The following is a 22726-nucleotide window of genomic DNA, read 5'->3' on the forward strand; positions in this document are numbered from 1 at the left end:
CTGCACTGGCAGGCGGATTCTTAACCACTGTGCCACCAGGGAAGCCCCCTCACTGCTTTTGAGTTGGTGGATGGTACATCACTAAGAGCCAGATACAGAATCTCATGAGATAATTCCATAAGTAAGCCCCTTTGAATGGAGCCCAAAGAGAACCTGACATAAATGAAGTCTACCTGACAGCACTAGAGCTACAAGGAAGTTAAGGACACACATCAACAAAACTAGCCAAAGCGCTATTACCCAAGTTATGCCATTTTCTCTCAGGACCTCAGTTTCCTTATTTATAGAAATGAGGTGGCTTTTAGATACAAGTAATCCCTAAGGAAGCAGCCACCCCAACCCAGAGAAACCAATCAACTTTGTTAGAATTAAGGGAAGGGCATAAGAAAGCACGTGCAGTTTGAAAAATCACATTCAAATACAGATATTGCTTTCACAATATAAACCACAGAAGTAAAGCTCCAAATATTCTATTATGTGGGTTGACAAAAGAGAGTGAAGCAGCACTGCTGGGGGTGGGTAATGGATTTTTTTTTAATATTATGATACATTAGAGTAGATCACTACTACTGTTGAGAGCCCCTTTTAGCTCAAAGAGTCTGAAATAAAAAAATTAAGTCGGTATTCTATGAAATACAGTCCTAGATTTAAAGAAAAAATCTTATTTGTCAAAATAATTTTTTAAAAAGTCATTAGGAGCTACTTAAGTTATTTTCTCTTTTGTAGAAAAATGATTTAAATAAATATAAAAACATGTAAAATTCTGCACACAAGACTCAAGGTGTTTTTGTTTTTTCAAACTTAATATGCTTATCAACACAAACCAAGTCTGATAATTTTCCAAGCCAAAACACAGCCAGGTTACTCCTACTCTGGTTCTAATATTGCTTCAAAACCCTGAAGCTCCATTTTAAGTAAGAAAAAGAAATGAGACATAAAAGTCCACGTAATTTTTCCTGAGGCCAAATTTATAAAGCTCAATTTTCAATTAAATCTCTCCTTCTACAAATCTTTTGGCCATCTTTCCCTACTCAATAGCACTACCAGGGATGAAAAAACAAGAATCCAAACTCAATCCAGTCCATCTGGCTCTCATTAGCATGGCTGGTAAATGGTTTGCTGAGAAACAACTGGCAATCCCCACATAACTTGTCAATATCAGTTTGGGGGAAATTTTATGGATTTAATCTCTCTCCAGTTCCCATTTCTGGAGATAATCAAAAGCTAGTTGTATTCAGATTCTACTCTTAGAAAAAGATAATTGATGTCTACACTAACAGCTTCCAGGCCCAAAACCTCCCTGTTAGCTTTTAGGTTATCCTCTGAGAATGGATTTGGGTAGAGATCATCAGAATAATAAGAGGGACTATTAGAAAAAGAGGGGCTCTCCTACCAAATGCAACCTCCCTGTCCAGCCCCCCGCCACACACACACACACACACAAAGAAATTCGAGAAAGCAGAGTCCTCCTTTTCTCTAGGGATCTAATCCCAGCGTGCAGTCTCTTCATTTTATTAAAACAAACTTTAGAATAATGGGGAGAAATATACCTTAATATTAAACTCTTCCATTCCTGAAAGGCCCCTGTAAAAATGTGTTAAGACTGTCTCATTAAAAACTCTCATACACATAATTTACGAGTTTCAGGGACCCCCCCTTGAACTGTTGAGGTTAAAAATCCTTGCTTTAGTTTAGAGAATCATATGCTTCTTAATAACCCTATCTCCTCCTTCATGGATGGGAGCCATGCCAAACATCACATCTGAAATGTAAAGAGCAATAAAATGAAGCCTCCAATTGCACCTGATGCTTTAAACTAACTCTGTCAAATGTCGGTTCTGCCATTTTTCAGCAATGCTCAAAGGATTTCTGTTTCATTTCCTTGGATCCAAAGATCCAAACTGGGTCTTATCCAAAGCCCTCCTCTCTCCTTCCTTCTTTTTTTTAACTGAGCCTCCCAGCGTATGGCCAAATCAATTTGTAAGTGAAGGGTGAACGTTTACCTGAGAACAAAGCCCTCCAGTGAACACTCCCCCTTACCACCCCTTTCCAACTCAAGATGTCCAGGACACTGCCAACCGATGTGGCCATACACTGGATCAGAAAGCGAGAACAGAATAAGGACACTCCATTCAACCTTTTTGTCTGGGGCACTTCCTGGGTTTTTCATTGGCATTTAACACCAAGACACAAGGCTCATTTTTCATTAAAGTTGCAAGACTTTCACTTTGCCCAGTTTCAGATGGTGTAATTGATCTGCATTGTCTTCTTAAATAACCCAATTGAAGGACACTGCAGCTTTAAATATTTCAGCGCTAGCTAGCAAATAGTCTCCATTGCAATATGGCTCTGAAGGTCGCGTCCTATTGTCTCTTTCCTCTGGAAAAAACAATTTCTAAGTCCTCCTTCTAGGTAACATAGGAAGGGTTACCCCTAGAATTCCCACTCTTCCATCCTGGTCCCTGATAGAGTTCCAGTGTTTATTGGAATCTCACACTCATAATTTTCCCGGCAGGGGCAATATGCTGATCGCTATTAATGATGCCAGCACCTTTGCGAGACATAAACACATGTGTTCACATTAGTTTAATTGAGCATATGCAACTGTCTGAAATAGCAACACTCAAGGGCTGTTAACCCCTTTAAGAGTGGGGCCAGAGTTGTTTGGGAGTGGACGGCTTTCAGGAGGCACCCTGAGCCCGGGATTGCATAATGTGAAATGTGTAGCCACTTAAAACGACAGAAATCTCAGCATACTCATCCTGGGACTATGCCGGCACCCTGCCATACACTTGCAGCTTTTCTTGTCGAAGGTGAAAAGAAGAGGCACAAGCACGATGAAGGAAAAAATAAGCTAAAAGAAAAAGGCTCTTTTCTATCTTGTCAGGGTGCATATATACGACTCCTCCAGCAGTCACAGTGTTCCCCCACCCTTGTCCCCGGTCGTGGAACAGCCCCAGTGAACTGAAGGGTTTGGAAAAGGGCAGGGCAGTTGAACATCGCTGCCTTTTTTAAAGAACAAAAATCAACGGCCTATTAAATGGCAGGGAAGACAAGGCAAAGGGAGCAGAGAAGGAAGGCGTGTGCAGGTGCACTGGAGCATTACCTGAAATGGCAACAGATTGTTACCATTGTCCGTCCGGAAAGCGTTATCCTCCATCCAGGACTTGGAGGTGAGCGGGGCCGCGCGGGGGAACTTGGGCGGCGCGATCACGTTGCTGGAGAAGGGCTTTTTGAGCGGCGAGATAGGGTTGAGCGGTGAAGGTACCCCGACGCCCACGCCCACGCCCACGCCGACCGCCCGGCGAGGGTCCCGGCCCGCCTGCAGGCCGCCCCACGGGTTGGACGGCGCGCTCCAGGCCGCGTTCACGCTCTGGTGCGTGTTCCAGCTGGACGACGCGGACGAGGCGGCGGCCGCGGCGGCCGCGGCGGCAGCGGCAGCCGAGGACGAGGACGGCTTGCTAGTCATGATGGGCTGGTGACCGTACGCCGCGGCAGCGCCCCTCTGCGCATAGGGCGCCTGGCTGGGGCTGGCGGGCGACCGGCGCTGCTGCGAGGGCTGCGCCTGCTGGGGCTGCGCGGGCTGCGGTGCGGGCGGCGGCGGCGGCTGCTGGTGGTGCTGGGTCTGCGCCAGGCTGATCTGCGGGGAGAAGGTGCCTCCGAAGACTGGGTTGACGTGGTGAGGGAAGTTCTGGAAGAGCATGGTCCCGTTGACTGGCGTGATCCCCTGGAAGAAGCTGTCCTCTACCGCGTTCGTGGTGCCCGTGGACCAGGTGCTGCCGAAGGACGGCGACAGCGACGCGCCCGGCGCCGCGGGCTCCTGCGGCGGCGGCGGCTGCTGAGGGGGCTGGTGGAAACCCAAGCCCGGCAGGAGCGGCGATTCCATCTGCATCTTGTCGGGGCCGTTGGGGGCCGGCGGGGCAGCGGCGGGGCTGAGGGCCGGCACTGCGCTGCTGTCCTCCGGCTTGGGGGTCTCTGAGGACAGGGGCGTGGAAGGGGCTTCGGCTGTGCCGGGCTCGGGCTGGGGCTGCTGCTGCTGCTGCTGCTGCTGCCGCTGCTGCTGGGTCTGGGGCTGGGTTTTGCTTTTGTCCATCAGTAAATCATCCTGCATGGTTTGCGCAGCTGAAACGGGAAAAAAGAGAGACGCGTTATTGTCAATGTGTTCGTTAATGCCCCTTGCTGAAGCGGGCGGGTGTTTTACTTGCGAAAATCCAGTGCCACCGCTATTAGCCAATTGCAATGCAAATCCATAATCTCCCATTTAGAAGAACAGGTCGGGCTGGGGGAGCGAGGGGGGGTGTGGGGGGGGAGCTCATGCAAGGTTTCTAAAAATACTCTGAGAGCGTCTTCACCCTTTCTGATGTCTAGGTTCCTTTTCTGTATTAGTGAGAGATGTGCTTATAAGACAGAAAGACGGCAATTTCGCCACGTCTCTTTTCCCTTCACCGGAACTCAGAGCGTTCACCCTGCAATGAGAAACCGATTCTGGTTCCTGTTTTTTCCCAAGCACCACCCTCCCCTAGCTATTTGCATACGTCAATAAATACTGCTGCGTCCTTCAGCAAGGTTAAAAAGACACCGCACACGACCCTTTCTAACCCCCGCTCCGGCACTTTAAAGAAACAGAAGTCTTATCCCTCTTGATTAGCAAACTGCCTTCTTGCCTCGATAATTGTTTCATTTAGCAGCAGCGAACCACGAGGGAGGAAATCCTTGGCATTTGTTAGGAGGAGGACTCAGCTGCACAATCATTCTCTGGCCTCCCAGGAGCTGCAGCTACTCCATTTTGTTAGGAGACATTAAAACAAACAACAAAAAAAACACATTGTTTTTAAAGAGGTAAAAATCTACTGAAACATTTTCAAGTGCTTGCTTCTTGTTACTCTAAGGATTAGGGTTTTTCTGCTTATTCTCCAATTTTCTCGTCTCCAATTCTGCCTCACAAGAGATTTTTTGGCATCTCAGTGGTTCAGGTCTCAACAGGAGCCTGAGAATTTCTCCGCAGAGTGAAGAAATGTTCTGGTTGGATTTAAGGTCAGAGAGAGAAAGAGAGAGAGAGAGAGAGACGCGGAGGGAGGGAGGAGGGAGGGACGGAGGGAGGGGGCGGGGGACTGTGACTATGCGATGGGGTGGGGGCGGGGCTTTTAAAAAAATCCCTCTGAGATTTAAGTAGAAAGTCAAGATAATTCTGGGGTTGCCAGATTTTTCATTTTTGAATCCTCCTGCTACTGCCTTGGTCACAAGACTTTGGCAAATTTAGAATCCATTCTCTTATCACTAGTATTAGCAGTGAAAGATTATGGTTTGAAGACCCTGAACTACCAAATGCTAGCTAACGTGTTAAAAATAGCATAGTACAAAGTCCCCAATTCTCATACATTGTAATTATAGTGCATTGCCATCACTGCTTCATTTAGCCATATAAGGAGAGTATGGTATTTTCCATTTCGCACAGAAGGGCTATATTCACCTCTGCCATACAGCATGTTTTATCATTCAAGGATGAAAATAGTCATCGCTCAAAACCAGGAGATTTCCATATACGTAGTTATCACTGAGTTAGCTTGTCCCTTAGAGCACATTAATTGTTTTAAATATATGAATATTACAGTGCTAAGACCCTGAAAACAAGTATTTTGAAGTGTTCAAGGAGCATATGACCAAATATACAATTATTTTTAGATGATGATTCAGTATAATTGCAACAAAGTTATTAATATGTTTAATGTAGTTAATTAACTCAGATACTTGGAAAAGCATCTTTCTCAGGACACTTGTAAAGGGCATTCAGATACACACAGAAGTTCTGTCTTTGGACATTCTCACGATAATAAATGTTGTAAGATAAATGTGTTAGAAAATGTCTGTGCTTCCCCCCTCAACTATTAAGCAAAATATGTCAGACTAAGAAATGGGATTAAAAGTAGTTCTACTGTTTTATTAAAGAGTATCTTTAAAATGGTTAATCTTTCATTTCAAAGTTTAATACATAGACAAAATAGTGGGCTCGAGGAAAAGCTTCACAGCCACCTTATTCTCCTTTCTACTCCTCCCTCCCTGACCCCCACCCCCAAAAAACCCAACCCAATATAATACACATCACAAATTGCCAGCTACTGCCAATAAAACCTACTTAAGATTGACTTTGTGTTCCTCAGTTCCCTTCATCTAAAATAATGGCTTTGATCAGTATCGTAAAATATGACAAAGAAGCAAGCAGAGCTTGGATTCACAACAGCACAAAGTTCTATTGCTGCCAAAGGAAATGGACACAGAAAGAGACATTTTCATCCTTGGTTTAAGCAGTGCTGCAGTAAACCATTATAATCTGGGATTTGAGTCTCTTCCAGTGTGCTAGAATTGTCTTTACAACAGCCATATCATCATGGCTGAAATATGCGTTTGATTAGAATTTTAATATCACTCAGCTTTTCCAATGCTTGTATCAATGCTTTCTGTTAATGCCTTCAGTTTAAACTATATATCTGTGGTGGAAAAATTAATGCTGTACTATAGCAAAAAAGCCAAAAAGTAAGCTAGACTCAGAATATTTTAAGGCTATAAGTAATATTAATATATTTATTAAATTAATTTTTTTATCATACCAGGAACACCCATTTCTCTTTTCAACATTTCTTAAAGACATGAATTTCACTGCCTGCATAAATTCACTCTGTCAAGGTCAAGACCCATCTTTAATAAATAAGACCCTTTTAAACAAAAGATAAGCAATAGATGAAAATAACATTTACAAAGTTAATATGCAATGTCAGTAACTGCTTGTACAGTCTGTTCCTTTGGGTGGGTTTTTTGTTTGTTGGGTTTTTTTTTTCTTTTTTCTTATTTACAGCAGAGTCCGAGAAATAGATACCTCCTTCCCCTCCCCCCACCCCACACACAATAGATCTTCCTCTACATGCAATCACCCAATCTCAAGTAACAAATTCTTAGCAGCAGTTACCTTTGAGGGTCCAGTTTTTAAGGATCGATAAAATTAAAAAGTGTACAGTATTTATTTTCTTCTTTCAGGTTGATTATGTGACCGCTCTGGCAAGAGCACTTTGACAACTGTAAGAAGAGAGGGCATGCGCACACAGGGAACTGTGGGGGCTGAAGTCCTTAGCTAGGTCCGCTGCCCGACTGGAGAATGTTCCGCTAGGAAAGGAGGAAGTCTCCAAAATACTGATTCCACGGGAAAGAGGTTGTGCCGATTACATTGTATCTTCCTAACCAATCTAAATCACGAGTTGTTAAGATGAACACGGGGGAAAATAAACCGATTTGTCAACTGATTTAGGAGGCCAGGTTAAAAGAGAAACTGGATTCTAGGACTCAAAATAAAGAAACCCAGCAGAGCTACCTTAAATGGTATTAGAATGGTAATGACTGGGTAGCCAGCAATAGGAACCCTACCACAGCAAAAGAGATGGGGTGGGGAGGAATAAGGAAGGGAGGAGGCAGACTACTAGGGAAAGATACTTAAAATCTGACCATACTTAAAAGACACATGCTTAATATTATAAAATGAAAAGTACCTTAATATTAAATATGATATAAACCTTGGAGGTCAGGTTAAAAATAGGTTTCAGTCACAAATTTTTGACATCTTATCTATCCAGCAAGATTTCTTTGTATTTGAAATGAAGGCACAAATCACTTACTTCAAGATTCTACTTCATGTGCTCGAAATCAACTCACCTCCTTATTTTACTTGTAAAAATGAAAGTTTACCTTGCATTATTCATACAATGATCAAATAAAATTCAACTCTTTTAAGCTAAAATAGTGTTTGGTTAAACATTAAAAAAATATTTGACATGTTTAGAGTTTCACTGTATAGGGCAGTGATTTCTTTATTCAAGACAGAAAGTAGATACAGTTTCTATCTAAAATTTTTTTTTCCGGTGTACATTTTTCCTATCTTAATCTCGTAACTCCAAGGCTGGAATCTCATAACATCTTATCAACTGGTATTATCTATAGCTTCTGAGAGCAATAGTTCAATTACCAGTATGCTCACATAGGCAGAATATATTATTTCTTGTGGGATTTGGTTCAGTGCCATTCACCCAAGAGGTTCAGAGTAAATGTCAGTTGATGATTATGCTGATTGGACTTAGAACTAAAAATGTTAAGCACCATTTAAAACTATCTTATTTCTCTATTTCCCCTCTTCACCAATTACAACTAAAGTAGTATGACCAGAGACTACCAATTTGCAGCAGTTAGTAGTCTTTGTTTCTAGTTATTTCTAAGGAAAAAACCAAAACTAACAATTTAAGAGGAAAAAATCATTTTGAATGAATCTGCCAAAAGCTCTTTTTAAAAGAACTAAATAAATTATCTTCTTATTCCTACCGTGAACTCAGCATATATTCCCCTTTTTTCTTTTCTTCTTCTACCTTCCTAAAGAAAGCTTTACCTCTGCCAACGTGCTATACTAACCATATTCCTTACAGAGTCTGTAAAGATCAACTCATGGCTAATCTTATTCCTGAATACTTCCCTAACCTACCAAACTTCTACATTTTCAAGTACTTCAATTAACTTTAAAAAAAAAAGTTCCCTCATAAAACTCTTATAAAGACTTGTTTTAAGAAATAGATTTTTTTTAATTATTTGAAATTAATATGTCAAGACTACTGGTAAAGTAGAAATTCTTAAGTTATGCAGGTGTGCTTGAAAATGGTTTACCTGGGCATTTATCAATCCACTTGACCCCAAGTACAGGTCTACTAATAATTCTCACAATGAAGAAAAATAAACTTTGGCCTCTGACCCTTTGATAAATGACAATAAATAATTAGCACAGCCCATACTTAACATAATTTTATTGTATTTGAAAATGAACTATCTCTGTTCTTCCGTTCCTAAAATGAGCACTCAAATTTAAAAGAAAATGACTCATACATATATACCAAGGTGTAAGTAAATACCAAGCAAACAATAAATTATAGGAGCACCCCTAACAAAGACAAAGAACTTCTCTACTGAAATCTTGTTTTTTATTTAACCAAAAAGGAAGCATTTTCTGAAATTTTATCTTTAGGTCACAAAGCTTAACATAGGCCCCTTTTGAATAGTCATGGAAGGCTGTAAAAATAGATATTGCACTTGCAAAGTTAATTCATTGAGATATACATGGGTCAAATACATTTTTCTAGGCTTCCTTCTTTCCTTTCTTTCCCTACTTACATCTCCAGCACAATGCTTATGAGTCCCAGGTAGTTGGTGGTTGCTTCCTGTACCCTTGCTGATAAGTGAATTAAATGGATAAATGAATGGATGGATGAAGCATAGTTTTTGACTATCTAAAACAGCCAAGGTTTGGGACTTCCCCGGCAGTCCAATGGTTGGGACTCAGTGCTTCCACTGCAGGGGCGAGGGTTCGATCCCTGGTCAGGGAACTAAGATCCCACATGCTGCGCAGAGCGGCCAAAATAAATAAATAAATAAAGTTCATGTAAAAAATAAAAATAAATAAAACAGCCAAGGTTTGAGTATTAAATTATCCTCCATTTACAAGAGCAATTACTTTTTCATCAGCTGCCAGAATCAGAAGTGTTATAAAATAGAGCACAATTTTGGCCCTTTGTGATGCTCAGCAGTATGCAGATCACGGGATTATTATCATGAAATAACATTCATTAAGCACTAAGTGAACAAGGAACTTTGTTCCCATCTAAGAGTTTACAATCTAATAAAGACACACACCCTACCCCTCCACAAAAACTGCTTCACTAAGTTCACAATAGCCATTCAGAGCTAAGTCTAAAGGATGTTTTGTTAGTCTTATCTTGATTGACCTTGCAGCAACATTGACATAACTGACCACACTTTCTAGATACACCTTCTTCCCTCGGCTTCCTTCATGTTGTCCTTTCTTGGTTTTCTTACATTTGGGGTTTTACTCGCTTGCCCACATGTGCACACACACGCTCTCTCTCTGTCTTCTTTGCTAACTGACTTTAAATATTGAGTTCCTCAGCACTCTGTCCTAGGCCCTCTTCTCATCTCACTTCATTTGAATGGCTTTCCCAACTAAAAGGAAAGGACCAGGCCTATCTTTATTGACAGCTATATTCCCAACATCTATCACTGTACCTAGCACATAATAAATAGGTATTCAGGAAATATTTGTTGAATTAAATTTACATTTGTATGCAACAGGCAAGGATGCCAACACACTCTAGGTGGCAAAAAATAAATAAACCTAGAGGGACTTACACCACCAGATATCAAGACCTATTATAAAGCTATAATAATTAGATTGTGTGGTTATTGGCACAGGATAAGCAAATAGACAAATGGACCAAAAAGTCCAGACACAGATCCACGTATGTATAGTTGTTAAGGAACTGTGGACCAAAACCACCCACCTTGGCCAGGCACGATGATAACCGCTTGCCTGAGTTGTCTCACAACAAGAGATCCCGATAAGGAACATGGTGCTGCCTCTGAAAACTAACGGGGAGAATTCGGGAGGGGCCAAAAGAGGGAGGAGACGACCCACCTCCCAGACTCCTTCACGCTGCAATCCATCTTGGCTGAGATGCACGCGCCACCAGGAAGGGCCCTGAGTCAAACTGTGGGCCAGAGATGATTGGCCAGAGACAACCCAGAAACTAACCCCATTACCATAAAACCTAAGACTGCAAGCCACGTGGCAGAGCAGTTCTCCTAGGCTGCCTTACCCTGCTGCTCTCCGCCTTGGTTCCCCTTTCCAATAAAGTGTCTTGCTTTGTCAGCGCATGTGTTTCCTTGGACAATTCATTTCTGAGCGTTAGACAAGAGCCCACTTTTAGGCCCTGGAAGGGGTCCCCCTTCCTGTAACATGGTGACCAGATTTATAAAAACAGTAACAGGGCTTCCCTGGTGGCGCAGTGGTTGGGGGTCCGCCTGCCGATGCAGGGGACGCGGGATCGTGCCCCGGTCTGGGAGAATCCCACATGCCGCGGAGGGGCTGGCCCCGTGAGCCATGGCCGCGGAGCCGGCTCATCCAGAGCCTGTGCTGCGCAACGGGAGAGGCCATGACAGTGAGAGGCCCGCGTACCGCAAAAAAAACCCAAAAAAAAAAAACCCAGTAACATTGCAGTAAAGAAAGGATGGTCTTTTCAATGAAGGATATTGGAGTAAACTGAATAACCATATGGCAAAAAAGAGACCTTCATCCTTATCCCACCATACACAAAAATCAATTCCAGATGGATTGTGAGTCTAAATGTAAAAGGTAAACAATAGAGCCTTTAAAAGAATATTTTCATGACATTGGAGCAGGCAACAATTTCTTCAACAGGTCACAAAAGCAATAACTATAAAGGAAAAATTTAATAAACTAAACTAATTAAATTAAGAACATCTGTTTAACAAAAATCAGAGTGAAAAATCACAGAATGGGAGAAATATATGCTATATATATTTTTTTCAACAAAAGACTTGTACTTCAAATATATAAAGGACCGTTACAAATTAATAACAGTGAACATCCCAAAGAAAAATGGGCAAGAGACTCTAACAAAAGATATTCAAATGGCCAAAAAGCACACGAAAAGGTGCTCTACATCACTAATAATCAAAGAAATAAAAAATACAACCAGAATGGCTAAAATTGGAAAAGGCAGACAATACCACACATTCACAAGGATGTGGGGCAACTCATTCTCAAACACTGCTAATGGAAGTATAACTATACAACCACATTGCAAAACTATTTAGCAGGATCTATTAAAGCAAACATTCACACACCTTATGACCCAGCAATACTGCATCTAGATATATACCCAATAAAGACGCAAACATATGTTCACCAAAAGACATGTTCAAAACAACATTATTGATAATAGCCCAAACTTGGAAACAACCCAAATATCCATCTACAATAGACTGAATAAGTAAATCTGTGATAGAGTCATATAATGGAATATCATAAGGCAAAGACAATGAATAGATGCCAACTCTATAAAACAACCTAGATGAACTGCATGAATACAACACTGAGTGAAAGAAGCCTGACACCTAAGAGTATATACTATATGTTTCAATTTATATAAAGTTCTAATAAAACTAATTTTTGGGGTTAGAAGGCAGCATGCTGGTAACTTCTGCAGAGCAATAATGATTGACGGGGGATATAAAAGGGGGCTGCAGGGGACAGGAATAAAGATGCAGATGTAGAGAATGGGCTTGAGGACACGGGGAAGGGGAAGAGGAAGCTGGGACAAAGTAAGAGAGTGGCATGGACATATATACACTACCAAATGTAAAACAGATAGCCAGTGGGAAGCAGCCGCACAGCACAGGGAGATCAGCTTGGTGCTTTGTGTCCACCTAGAGGGGTGGGATAGGGAGGGTGGGAGGGAGACGCAAGAAAGAGGAGATATGGGGATGTATGTATATGTATAGCTGATTCCCTTTGTCATAAAGCAGAAACTAACACACTATTGTAAAGCAATGATACTCCAATAAAGATGTTAAAAAAGGGGGGGGGGCGCTGCAGGGATGCTGGGGATACCTTTTTTTTTTTTCTTTATTTTAATTTGGCTGCACCGGGTCTTAAATTGTGGCATGAAGGTTCTTAGTTGTGGCACACGGGTTCTAGTTCCCGGATCAAGGATCGAACCCGGGCCGCCTGCATTGGGAGCGCAGAGTCTTAACCACTGGACCACCAGGGAAGTCCCTACTCTGTTTCTTGAACTGGACACTGTTACACAAGTGTATTTACTTTAAAAATTCAGAAAACGGACCACATGATTTTTGCACTTTTCTACATTTTTGTTATACTTTCTTTAAATTTATAAAACATATACATGTATTTGTAAAGGTTAACTATCTTCTCTAAAGTAAAGAGGAAAAAATAGCACAATCTGGCCAAATAGGGAGGGGAGCCTTAAGTCTGGGTCATCTAAGCTAGAGAAATAAACTGAGGCGTTCCTATGTGCCAGACTTGTATTAGAGGCACTAAGTGCAAAGATGAAAAAAAGCCTAAATCCCTTGACTTCAAAGACCTCACAGCCTAAGGAAGGAAAAGTCACTATGGTCAACCATGGTAAATTAGATATCCCCTAAGTAATCTAGAAAGCTTTTAAGATCTTAAAGCCTAAGGCAATTTACTAGCAGGAAGTCCACCTCCTCTGAGTAAGGACCTGTTAAGCAATTCTAGATCAGACTGTTTGAGAACGGAGCAAAAGAAAGGGAGCAAAAGGGGAGCCAGGTGAGTCAGGTATGGTTTGGTGGGCACTCTGAAGAGCACCTGGGGTTCTTTATGTTTCTTTACTCTCTGTCCATTAGTTTTGATTTCATTCAGCAATTTTATGAAAAACCTCCTAGCCACAAAGTAGCAATTCCAAAACTTCACCTGCTTTTTTACTGACCTTGTCTCTAAGAGAAAACAGGATATTAGGCAGTAATTTCCTCAATTTCTCAGCTGCCCACCCTCTCTTTACAAACTTATCTGCATCCCCACCCATACTTGCTTTCCTCCTACCTCAGAGGAAGCTGAGTTCCCCTACAAGTCCACACTAATCCCTCCATCTATAGTCTAGAGTTCATTCCATCTAGTTTCCTTGAGACCTAGTTCATTAGTTAATTATGTCCAACTTTCTCCTTCCCATTCCAGCCTGGCCATTTGAAAGAAACCACTAAATCCAAGCTTTACTTCTTTCTCACTTCCAGTTGACTCCACAAACTTACTGCATCTGGCTTCTGCCCCTACAATCCTGCCAAAATTGCTCTTGCTACTGATCTTACTCAAATCACCAATGACCAACTGACACCTTTTCAATTCTTATTTTATTTGCCATTTATCCTTCATAAAACACTTGCATTAGGCAGAATTCTAAGACGGCCCTCCAAGATTCCAAGCTAGAAGGAAAACAGGAACCTTAGTCCTGTAAAGGCAATTCTGCCAACAATAAGAATGAACCTGAAAGTGGATTGGACACCCTGAACAGAGAACCCACAGTCATGCTGACTACAGAACTGTAAGTTAGTAAATGAGTGGGTTTGGTTTTTTTTTAAGCCATTAAGCTTGTGGTAATTTGTTACAGATCAGGAGAAAACTAACACAACAGTACTCCATTGTCTTTGAAGACACTGCTCTCCTGGTTCTTCACTTCTGAAGTTTCTTCTCAGTCTCTTGGTCACTAGATACAGCTTCCCCCTGGGAAGCAAAGACTTCAGAGAAGCAAACCTTACCTAGTTAATGTTTTAAGATGTTCTTCAAATCTCCTGACACTTTCACCATTTCACTTTAAATGCTGTTCACAGGTTGCCCTCATTAAATTGGAATCAACAGGCACCTCTCAAGGAGCTGCCTTAGAAGTACCACCAGCTTCCACAATTTCAACTTCCATCCCCAAAGTTTTAGCTACAGCTTTGAGCATTTTCCCAAGAGCATTCCAACTGCCTGCTGGACAGTTCCATATTCAAGTTTTACCGTGTCACTCATCGTTCTCTATGGGACAAGAGCAAACATTTACCCTAGTATTTAGGGTTCTCTCCTTCTAATCCCAACCTATATTCTCAGATAGCATTGGCCCCACTTCTCCAGGCAAATTGGTCTACTTGTGGTCCTGAACGTCGCTAATGTTACCGACCCCATATGGCATACCCTCCTCATCCTCTCTACTTATCCTAATCTCACCCTTCCTCAGGGCCTAGTTCAAACACCAGTTCCTAAAAACAGCATCTATCTGTACCACACATTTATAGCTTTGCATTTCTATTTACCTTTTCTGGTATAATTATGTTAATTCCCCAGCTAGAACTCTAAGCTTCTTGAGGGAAGGCACTGGAATTTATGCTTTTGTTCTTCCTCAAAGTCAGGTAGAGTATCCTGCAGGTAGCCTAGTAATTAGAGCTAACATGTATTGCGCATATACTGTGTGCCAAGTGCTTTCTACTTATTAGTTCATTTGATCCATGTAATAAACCTATGAGGTAAGTACTGTTATTGTCCCTAATTCGAGATAACAAAATGGAAACTTAGAAAGGTGATTTACCTGTCCATACAAGCAGGTCCTCTTGTCCTACTTGATCTAAACAGCCCAGCAGATAGCTTGGGCTTCAGAGGTGTGAAAAGAGGGCAAATTATGGTTCAGCAAATTTTCTTTCTCCCCTTGATGCAAAGCTTTTATACAATGACCTTTGCCTGAAAACCAAAGATAAATTCTAACCAAAGGATTCCAAATTCCACCTATGGGGAAGACCCAGTCCCACTCCAGGGTGCTCTAAAAACAACATGATTGTTTCCAAGAGGATGAATCATCAAAAGAACTGATTTTAGTCTTATATCTAGAGAGGAAGACTGGTCCAGGCCTGAAAATGGTGGAGAAAATCTTTCCTGGCCACAATCTCTACAGACGTACACAATAGGTGTTGTGCAAGTTAACGAGTCACCCCGATCATCAGAACCAAAGGGAAGGGCAATGGTCAGAATGTCTACCCAAGTCACCCTTGGATCCTGGTATTTGAAATCAGGTAGTGTTTGTGTGATATCAGTGCTTTACATTCACAGAGGGAATTAGACTTTACCAAACTCCTTCAACTTATTATCTCACTTGATATTAACAGCCCTGTGCAGTGGAAAGACGGCACAGACAGGGCCCTCGCGTTTGCTTCTGTAGTGCACCAGAAGGCTGGCCAAGGAGGCTAGTAGAGACTGAAATCTACATGCTCTGGTCACCAAGCTCATGAACCTTAGTGGCAAAGCTGCTTCTGCCTGGAGGAAAAGGCATCCTTTCCTAATTTCCACAAACGGACTGTATGAATAGGTGACAGCAACAAGGATGACTATTGGGATCCCTACGGTAAATATGTGGGTATCAATTATACCTCAATAAAGCTAGAAAAATAAAGAATAAATAAAGATGTTGAAACCCAGGCTCAGAGATGTTACAAGATATAGTTAATAACTGGTGGATCCAAGATTAGAATTCAAGTCTTCCAACTTACTAGTTATAGTTTGCATGCTTTTTCAACTATACTACAAGTCTCCCATTGGTTCAGTTTAATGTAGGCTATCTCTGTCTTCTCATGTGGCAGACTGGTATCCTCAGCACTTTGCTCCAACCAGTGGAAACAAAGTCCAGAGCTTTTTGTTGTAGTTCTGTCCTGAAGCCACAGCTATCCTCTTACTGAGGAAGCTGAGAAACAGATATGTGTGCCAACTGTACCAAAAGGGATACTTTAGACAGATCTCCTACCACTTTTGGAAAAACAAATTAGACCACCTGTCCTAATGTTATGGATCATACATCATCACAGTGGCAGAGAGTCAACATTATTAATATTATGGGAGGTGGTGTGTGGAAAGGCCATAAGGTATGAAATCCAATGATCTAAATTTAGATACTAGCATTACCACTTACTAGCTGCGTGGCCCTGGGAGATAACAATAACAAATATTCATTGAACACATACTATTTGCCATACCATGTACTTTGTTTACATGAATAATTTCACACAATCCTAAGAGGTATGTATCTTCATTACTCCCATTTCACAGATGAAGATATTGAGGCTCTGGAAAGTTCAAGTAACTTACCCTAGGTTACACTGTTGGGAAGTGGAGAAGCCAGGTTTCAAACCCTAGCAATATGACTCTAAAACCCATGTTCTCAATTTCTTAGTCTTCGTTTCCTCTAGAATAAAACAGAGATAATAATAACAGCTACCCTACCCAAATAATCAGAATTATATTAGCATGTACAAGGGCATTTTCAATAAACTGTAAAGCAGCAGAGGTCACTGTATGAAATCCAAAGCTAACATTGACATGCAGATGGGTTTATCTAGAAGGTCTACACAAGTACAGATTTCCTTGTCTCCTTTCCACTTAACATTAGGAGTCAAATGAGTTGTGTTAAGACCATGCTTCTTCGAACAACAATTATCTTGCTCCCACACATTTCTTACCTCACCTCTTTCCATATCCTGTGTTCCTACTTATGGAAGCAAAATACAGTGGGACATACCCTTAAACTGCTAGAGGGTACAGATTTTATTGTTCATTAGTTTCAACATCTGTAGCTTTAGAAAATTTCTTCACCACCTGGCAATGATGATGATGATATTTATACTAACTGATCACTTATTTATGTAGGCATCTAAATAAGTATTTTACATGCCTTATCAGTTAATCCTCAAAATAATCCTAAAATATAGAAGCTATCATTCTTCTCATTTTTCAGATAAGGAAACCAAGGTTTAGAAAGGCTAAATAATTTGCCCAAGGTGACATAACCAGTGGATGAATAAGCTCAGGTCTATTTTGACTCCAAAACTCAAGCTCTATAGCTTAACTCTTATCCCTCACATCTTGCCACACCCAGAGGACAGTGCCCACATTTTCTTTACAGTCACTGCCTCCCACTGCTTTATTTTTATTTTTTTAATTAATTTATTTATTTGGTTTCACCGGTCTTAGCTGCAGCAGGCAATGCCTCCCATTGCTTTAGTAACCATATTTTTCCTACCAAAAGTCAAAACATGTGGCCTGACCATGTGAAATAATTAAACTCTAGAAAAATTCAGGACCTGTGCTTATTGGGCTTTTACCTTCCTCCCTCATACCTGACCACCTAGAACAAGCCCTATTCACATTGTTCCTGGCTTCTCTTTTGAGCTCAGGCCTGGTTCCTCTTAGTGTTAAATCCATCTCCCAAGCAGAGGCCTCCACCTAAACTCTTCACCCAAAAGCCTCAGAGCCTTGTAGAAAATGTGACCTCGACCAATCTTACCACCCTAAAAAATTCCTCTCGCAAAAGAAAAAGATGAAAAGAAACTTTTTTCCTCTTTTCTTTTCTTTTTTTTTTTTATATAAGTTGTCCTTGAGACATCCCTTTGAAACATCCCACTCTTCTATCAATGGGCTCTCCCAGAGAAAGCAAGGAAAGGGAAAAGAGAAGTTTATCTGTTCTCTTAAGGGAGAGGCATTGTTTGGTGTCTCCATTCTCAGGTAGCTCTTTATTGCAGTTTGCACTGTAGGTCCTCTCAGAGAGGACAAAAAGAAAGCAGAAGACCTAAACTTCATATGCAGAAATAATCTGGAAATTCACTCATTCAGCACATTTATTGAGCACCAACTATGCAGTAGGCTCCAAACATTTACTATTGCTCTCTTCCATCTAAATGCAAGATCAAGAATACTCAAAAGTAGTATACAAGAAAGAAAAGATCTTTCTACGTGGGGGAGAGGGGGAATGGTTATTGAAAAAATAAAAATAAGTAAATATCAGATAAATGCTGTAAAGAACAAAAAAGTTGATGTGATTGAGAGAATCTGGTAAGATAGTTACATTAGGTAGTCATTGAAGGCCTCAACGATGAAGTGACACCTGAATCAAGTTCACACCTGAATTAAAAGGACCCATCCATGTGAAGACTGGTAGTGGAGGACGCAAAGGGAACAGCTAATGTGAAGATCCTAATGCAGGAGGGATAAGCCTTTAAAGCAGAAGTTGGCAAACTTTTTCTGTAAAAGAGCCACATAGTAAATGTTTTAGGCTTTGCAAGTCACACAAGGTCTCTTGTTCCATATTCTTTTTGTTCCTGTTGTAGTTGTTTCACAATCCTTTAAAAATGGCAGTATAAAAATAGGCCTCTAGCACAATTTGGCCCCTCTTAGTTTTCTGACCCCTGCTTTAGAGGAACATCTAATCTATTGTAGCTAGAGTAAACAAGGAGAAAGTGGTACAAGATGAGGTCTGAGAGGCAGTCAGGAGCCATATGGTATAGTGCCTTTTAGGTTAAAGTAAGATTTGGGGGGTTTTTTCTAAGTGTGATGGGAATCCCCTGGAGAGTTTTAAGCAGGGCAGTGACATGATCTGATTTATGCTTTAAAAAGGCCATCGTGGTTCTGTGTGAAGAACAGACTGTGGTGGGGATAAAAGTGGAAAGAGAGAGATAGTTGATTAGAAGGCCAGCTATTGTATCATCCAGGCAGGAGAGAACGAGGAGGGTGATGTTAGAGACAGAAAGAATTGAACAGAGGGGAACTAAACACTCTCGATGAAAGCTCTATCACTGAGAAACAAAAACACAGAAGAATTCTTGAAATTTTACTTTAAAATCAAAAGAGTACTATAAAGAGCTTGACTAACAGAAAAATCTTGGTTACTCAAAATTTTAGCAATATTTTGACATGTTTGATTTATAGATATTTGACCTTCAGGAAGATCATCTTTTCCTCTCTCTGAATCATTTCCTCTAGTGAAATGGTTCAGTTTCTCCTCTAGTCCCTGACACTCATTGTTTTCCCCATTTCATTTACATGTATTATGAAGTATACTGAGATTGTTCCTCTCATTTCAGAGCTCACTGCAGTCAACCAAAAGAGCAAAACTGTTTGCTCTTTTAAAATCAGAGAAACTTCCAACTTCCCTTGGCAACCCGCCCTTCCCTCAAAGTTTTCACCATGAGGAAGTTGTAAATGTAGGTGGTTCTCACTCTACCCAAACTCATTTTCTTATTCTTTCTTTCATAAAAATGAAGCTGAGTTTTTGAAAATTCATCAAGGTGTACATTTAATTTGGGCACTTTTGGGGTATATTTGGGGGAGGAAACAAAAACAAAACCCAGACACACACACACAGAGGTTCCAATGATGGCAACCTTTAGAGAGTAGGCAGATTAGATAGTGTCATAGGTTAGGTTCCTTGGAGACAGATTCTGAGACCAATTTCAAGCAAGAGATGTACTGAGGCAGGACGCAACTGGCAAATACATCTGCAAGGCAATGAGGAAGACCAGGAGAGTCAGAGGGAGCCACTGACCCCAGAGTGGTTGCAACTTGGCCAACACCTGTGGTAGCTGAGACAGGTCCCTCAGACCTGTCTTCAAATAAGGCAAGGAAGCTGGGTCTTTGCATCTTAAATCAGCCAGTCACTGGCTGTGGGCCAGTGAGGCATAACCTGGGAGGATAACCTAAAGTGAGGCAGTTCCCTGCAACCTAAGGCAACACCCAGCAAAAACAAAGCTTTTCACCATCAGGAACTAAAATTCCCAGCAGCTGAGGAAGGAGTACATTACCCATGATGAGAGGATGTGGATTGGAGCACCACAGTACCCACTACAGAGGGATACTCAGGTGTTCTCATATAGTCATTTTTATTGTTTAATATGAATCAAGGCAGTATTTTACCATGGGTTTATAGTATTTTTATTAAAATACTCTAGTACTTTTTAGTATGCCAAACATACCAATCAGCATGACAATTGGTATTTACCACATAATACAGTATTTTACCACTTAAAGCATTTTTATTAAAAATAAATAGAGACCATTTTCAAATGTTTAGGAACATACTCTCAAAAAATACTGCTGGAAAAGTGACTCAAGCGCCATTTCAACTGTGTACCTTTTTGCAGCTGATGATTAAACCTGAGTCATTTTTGACTCTTCCTCCTCCCTTATCAAGTCCTATGGCTCCTTCCATGATAAGACTCCTCCATCTATCCTTTTCTGTCACTGCCACCAATTCTGGTCCCTGCCTTCATCTCCTCAAACTTAAAACGTCTCCTGTGTCCAGTTTCATCCAAGTTGTGTTGGGTTTTTTTTGGCAGGGGGGATGCTCCATTGCATGACTTGCATTAATTACTCAAATAGTCATTGAAAATCTGTGCAAGGTTCCAGGGAAATAATATTGAGCAAAAAAAGACAATCCCTCCATCTTTTATGAACATTCATTTCTAGTGAATGAGAGGGACTTTGAACAGTAAACTCCATGATAATTTCATGGCAGTTGTGATACAAATGCTATGAAAAAGTACCAGATGTTACGAAACCATACAATGTTGGGACCTGCATTAGGGGGTCAGGGAGGGGTTTTCTAGAGTAAGTAAAATGAGCCTTAAAGAACAAAAGGATAAATTTCAAAGGAAGTATGCTCCATGCAAAGAGAATACCATGCTGCTTCTTACCGTCAGGATCTGAAGAGGAGGAAGCATGGTGTATTTAAGGAACTAAAGAAGAAAGCCACTAGCTAGCATGCTAGAGTTCAGGGTTCATTTGGGAAGCTGGAAGGAGGTGGGGAGTAAAGTAAAGCAAGATAAAGTAAGTGAGGGCAATACAAAACCATTAAAAATGGAGTTTTACGTCTGCACACCAAGGGGGGAAAGTGGCAGGCAGGGTGGTGGTAGTGGTGGGATGAATTGGGAGAGTGGAATTGACATACATACACTAATATGTATAAAACGGATAACTAATAACCTGCTGTATAAAAAAGTAAATAAAATAAAATTCAAAAAAAAGGGGTTTTATTTTACTTTTAATGTTTCACTTTGAAATAATTTCAGAATTACAAAAATGTTACAAAGGGCTTCCCTGGTGGCGCAGTGGTTGAGAGTCCGCCTGCCGATGCAGGGCACACAGGTTCGTGCCCCGGTCCAGGAAGATCCCACATGCCGCGGAGTGGCTGGGCCCGTGAGCCATGGCTGCTGGGCCTGCGCGTCCGGAGCCTGTGCTCCGCAACGGGAGAGGCCACAACAGTGAGGGGCCCGCGTACCGCAAAAAAAAAAAGTTACAAAAAAAATTTCCCTCCACATTTCACCCACATTCTCCAAATGTTCACATCTTAAATGACCGCAGTGCAATTATCAAAATCAGAAAATTAACATTGATTCAGTACTATTATCTAATTTACAGACCTTATTTTACCAACTGGCCAACTAATGCCCCTTCTAAGAATCCAACCAAGAATCACACATTGCATTTAGTTGTCATGTCTCCTTAGTCTCCTTTAATATGGGACAATTCCTCAGTATTTGTCTTTCATGACCCTGACACTTTATTTTTTTTGGCCACGCAGCATAGCATGCAGGATCTTAATTCCCCGACCAGGGATCGAACCCACACCCCTGAATTGGAAGCGTGGAGTGTTAACCACTGGACCAGCAGGGAAGTCCCCTGACCTTGAAACTTTTGAAGAACACAGGCAAGCTATCTGGTAGAATGTCCCTCAATTTTGGTGTCTCTGATGTTTCCTCATGATCAAATTCAGGTCATGCATTTTTGGCAATAATACCACAGAAGTCATGTTGTGTCCTTCTTAGAGCATCATTCCAAAAGGAACATGATGTGGATATGCCCCATTGTGGTAATGATAACTTTGATCACTTGGTTAAGGTAGTGTCTGCCAGATTTCTCCACTGTAAAGCTACTATTTTCCCCTTTCTACTTAAATATCTTTGGGAAGATACTTTCTGACTATGTGAACATCCTGTTTATCAACATACTTTCACCCACTAATTTTAGCATCCATCAATGATTCTTGCTTATATCAATTATTCCTGTGGTGTTTGCAAGTGGTGATTTGCTATTTTCATCAACGCTTCTAATTAATTGGAATGCCACTATGAGGAAGAGTTTTTCCTTATCCCCTGATTTATTCATTTATTTTTAATAGCATAGACTCACAGATTCATATTTTATTCTACAGGTTATAATTCATTATCATTATTTATTATGTTACTCAAAATGTCCCTGATTTGGCCATTGGGGTCCCTTCAAGTTGACTCCTAGGCCCTTTTGACATGGCCCCATCAGTTTTTTATTACATCCCTACTTTCTGGCACTGCAGATGTTCCAGGTTCATGTACTTGTCCTTTCCTACTAGTCTAGGATTAGCAGTTTCTCCAAAGAGCCCTTGTTCCCTCTATTGGAGATAGCACTAGGTATACTCATTGGTTCTGGGGTATAACTGCCTTAGCTCCTCTCAGCAGATAGAGC

At 41.2% G+C, this 22726-nt stretch overlaps 1 protein-coding gene across 5 annotated transcripts in view; it reads right to left on the bottom strand.

The window, feature by feature from the left end:
• Positions 1-22726, bottom strand: part of CPEB3 (cytoplasmic polyadenylation element binding protein 3) — a 174167-nt gene that overhangs the window by 141097 nt on the left and 10344 nt on the right. For 4 of the 5 annotated variants that reach the window (XM_027112039.1, XM_027112040.1, XM_027112041.1 and 1 more), the window contains exon 2: positions 3107-4122. In XM_027112039.1, the coding sequence (XP_026967840.1) occupies positions 3107-4111 (1005 nt within the window). In that variant the 5' untranslated portion in view covers positions 4112-4122. Of the gene's footprint in view, positions 1-3106; positions 4123-4352; positions 5064-22726 lie in introns of those variants that run through there. The other variant, XM_027112038.1, reaches the window with a different exon arrangement.

This window comes from Aethalodelphis obliquidens, unplaced genomic scaffold (assembly GCF_003676395.1).
Source record: "Aethalodelphis obliquidens isolate GAN/ISIS:26980383/991018 unplaced genomic scaffold, ASM367639v1 scaffold11, whole genome shotgun sequence".
NCBI classification, from domain to species: domain Eukaryota; kingdom Metazoa; phylum Chordata; class Mammalia; order Artiodactyla; family Delphinidae; genus Aethalodelphis; species Aethalodelphis obliquidens.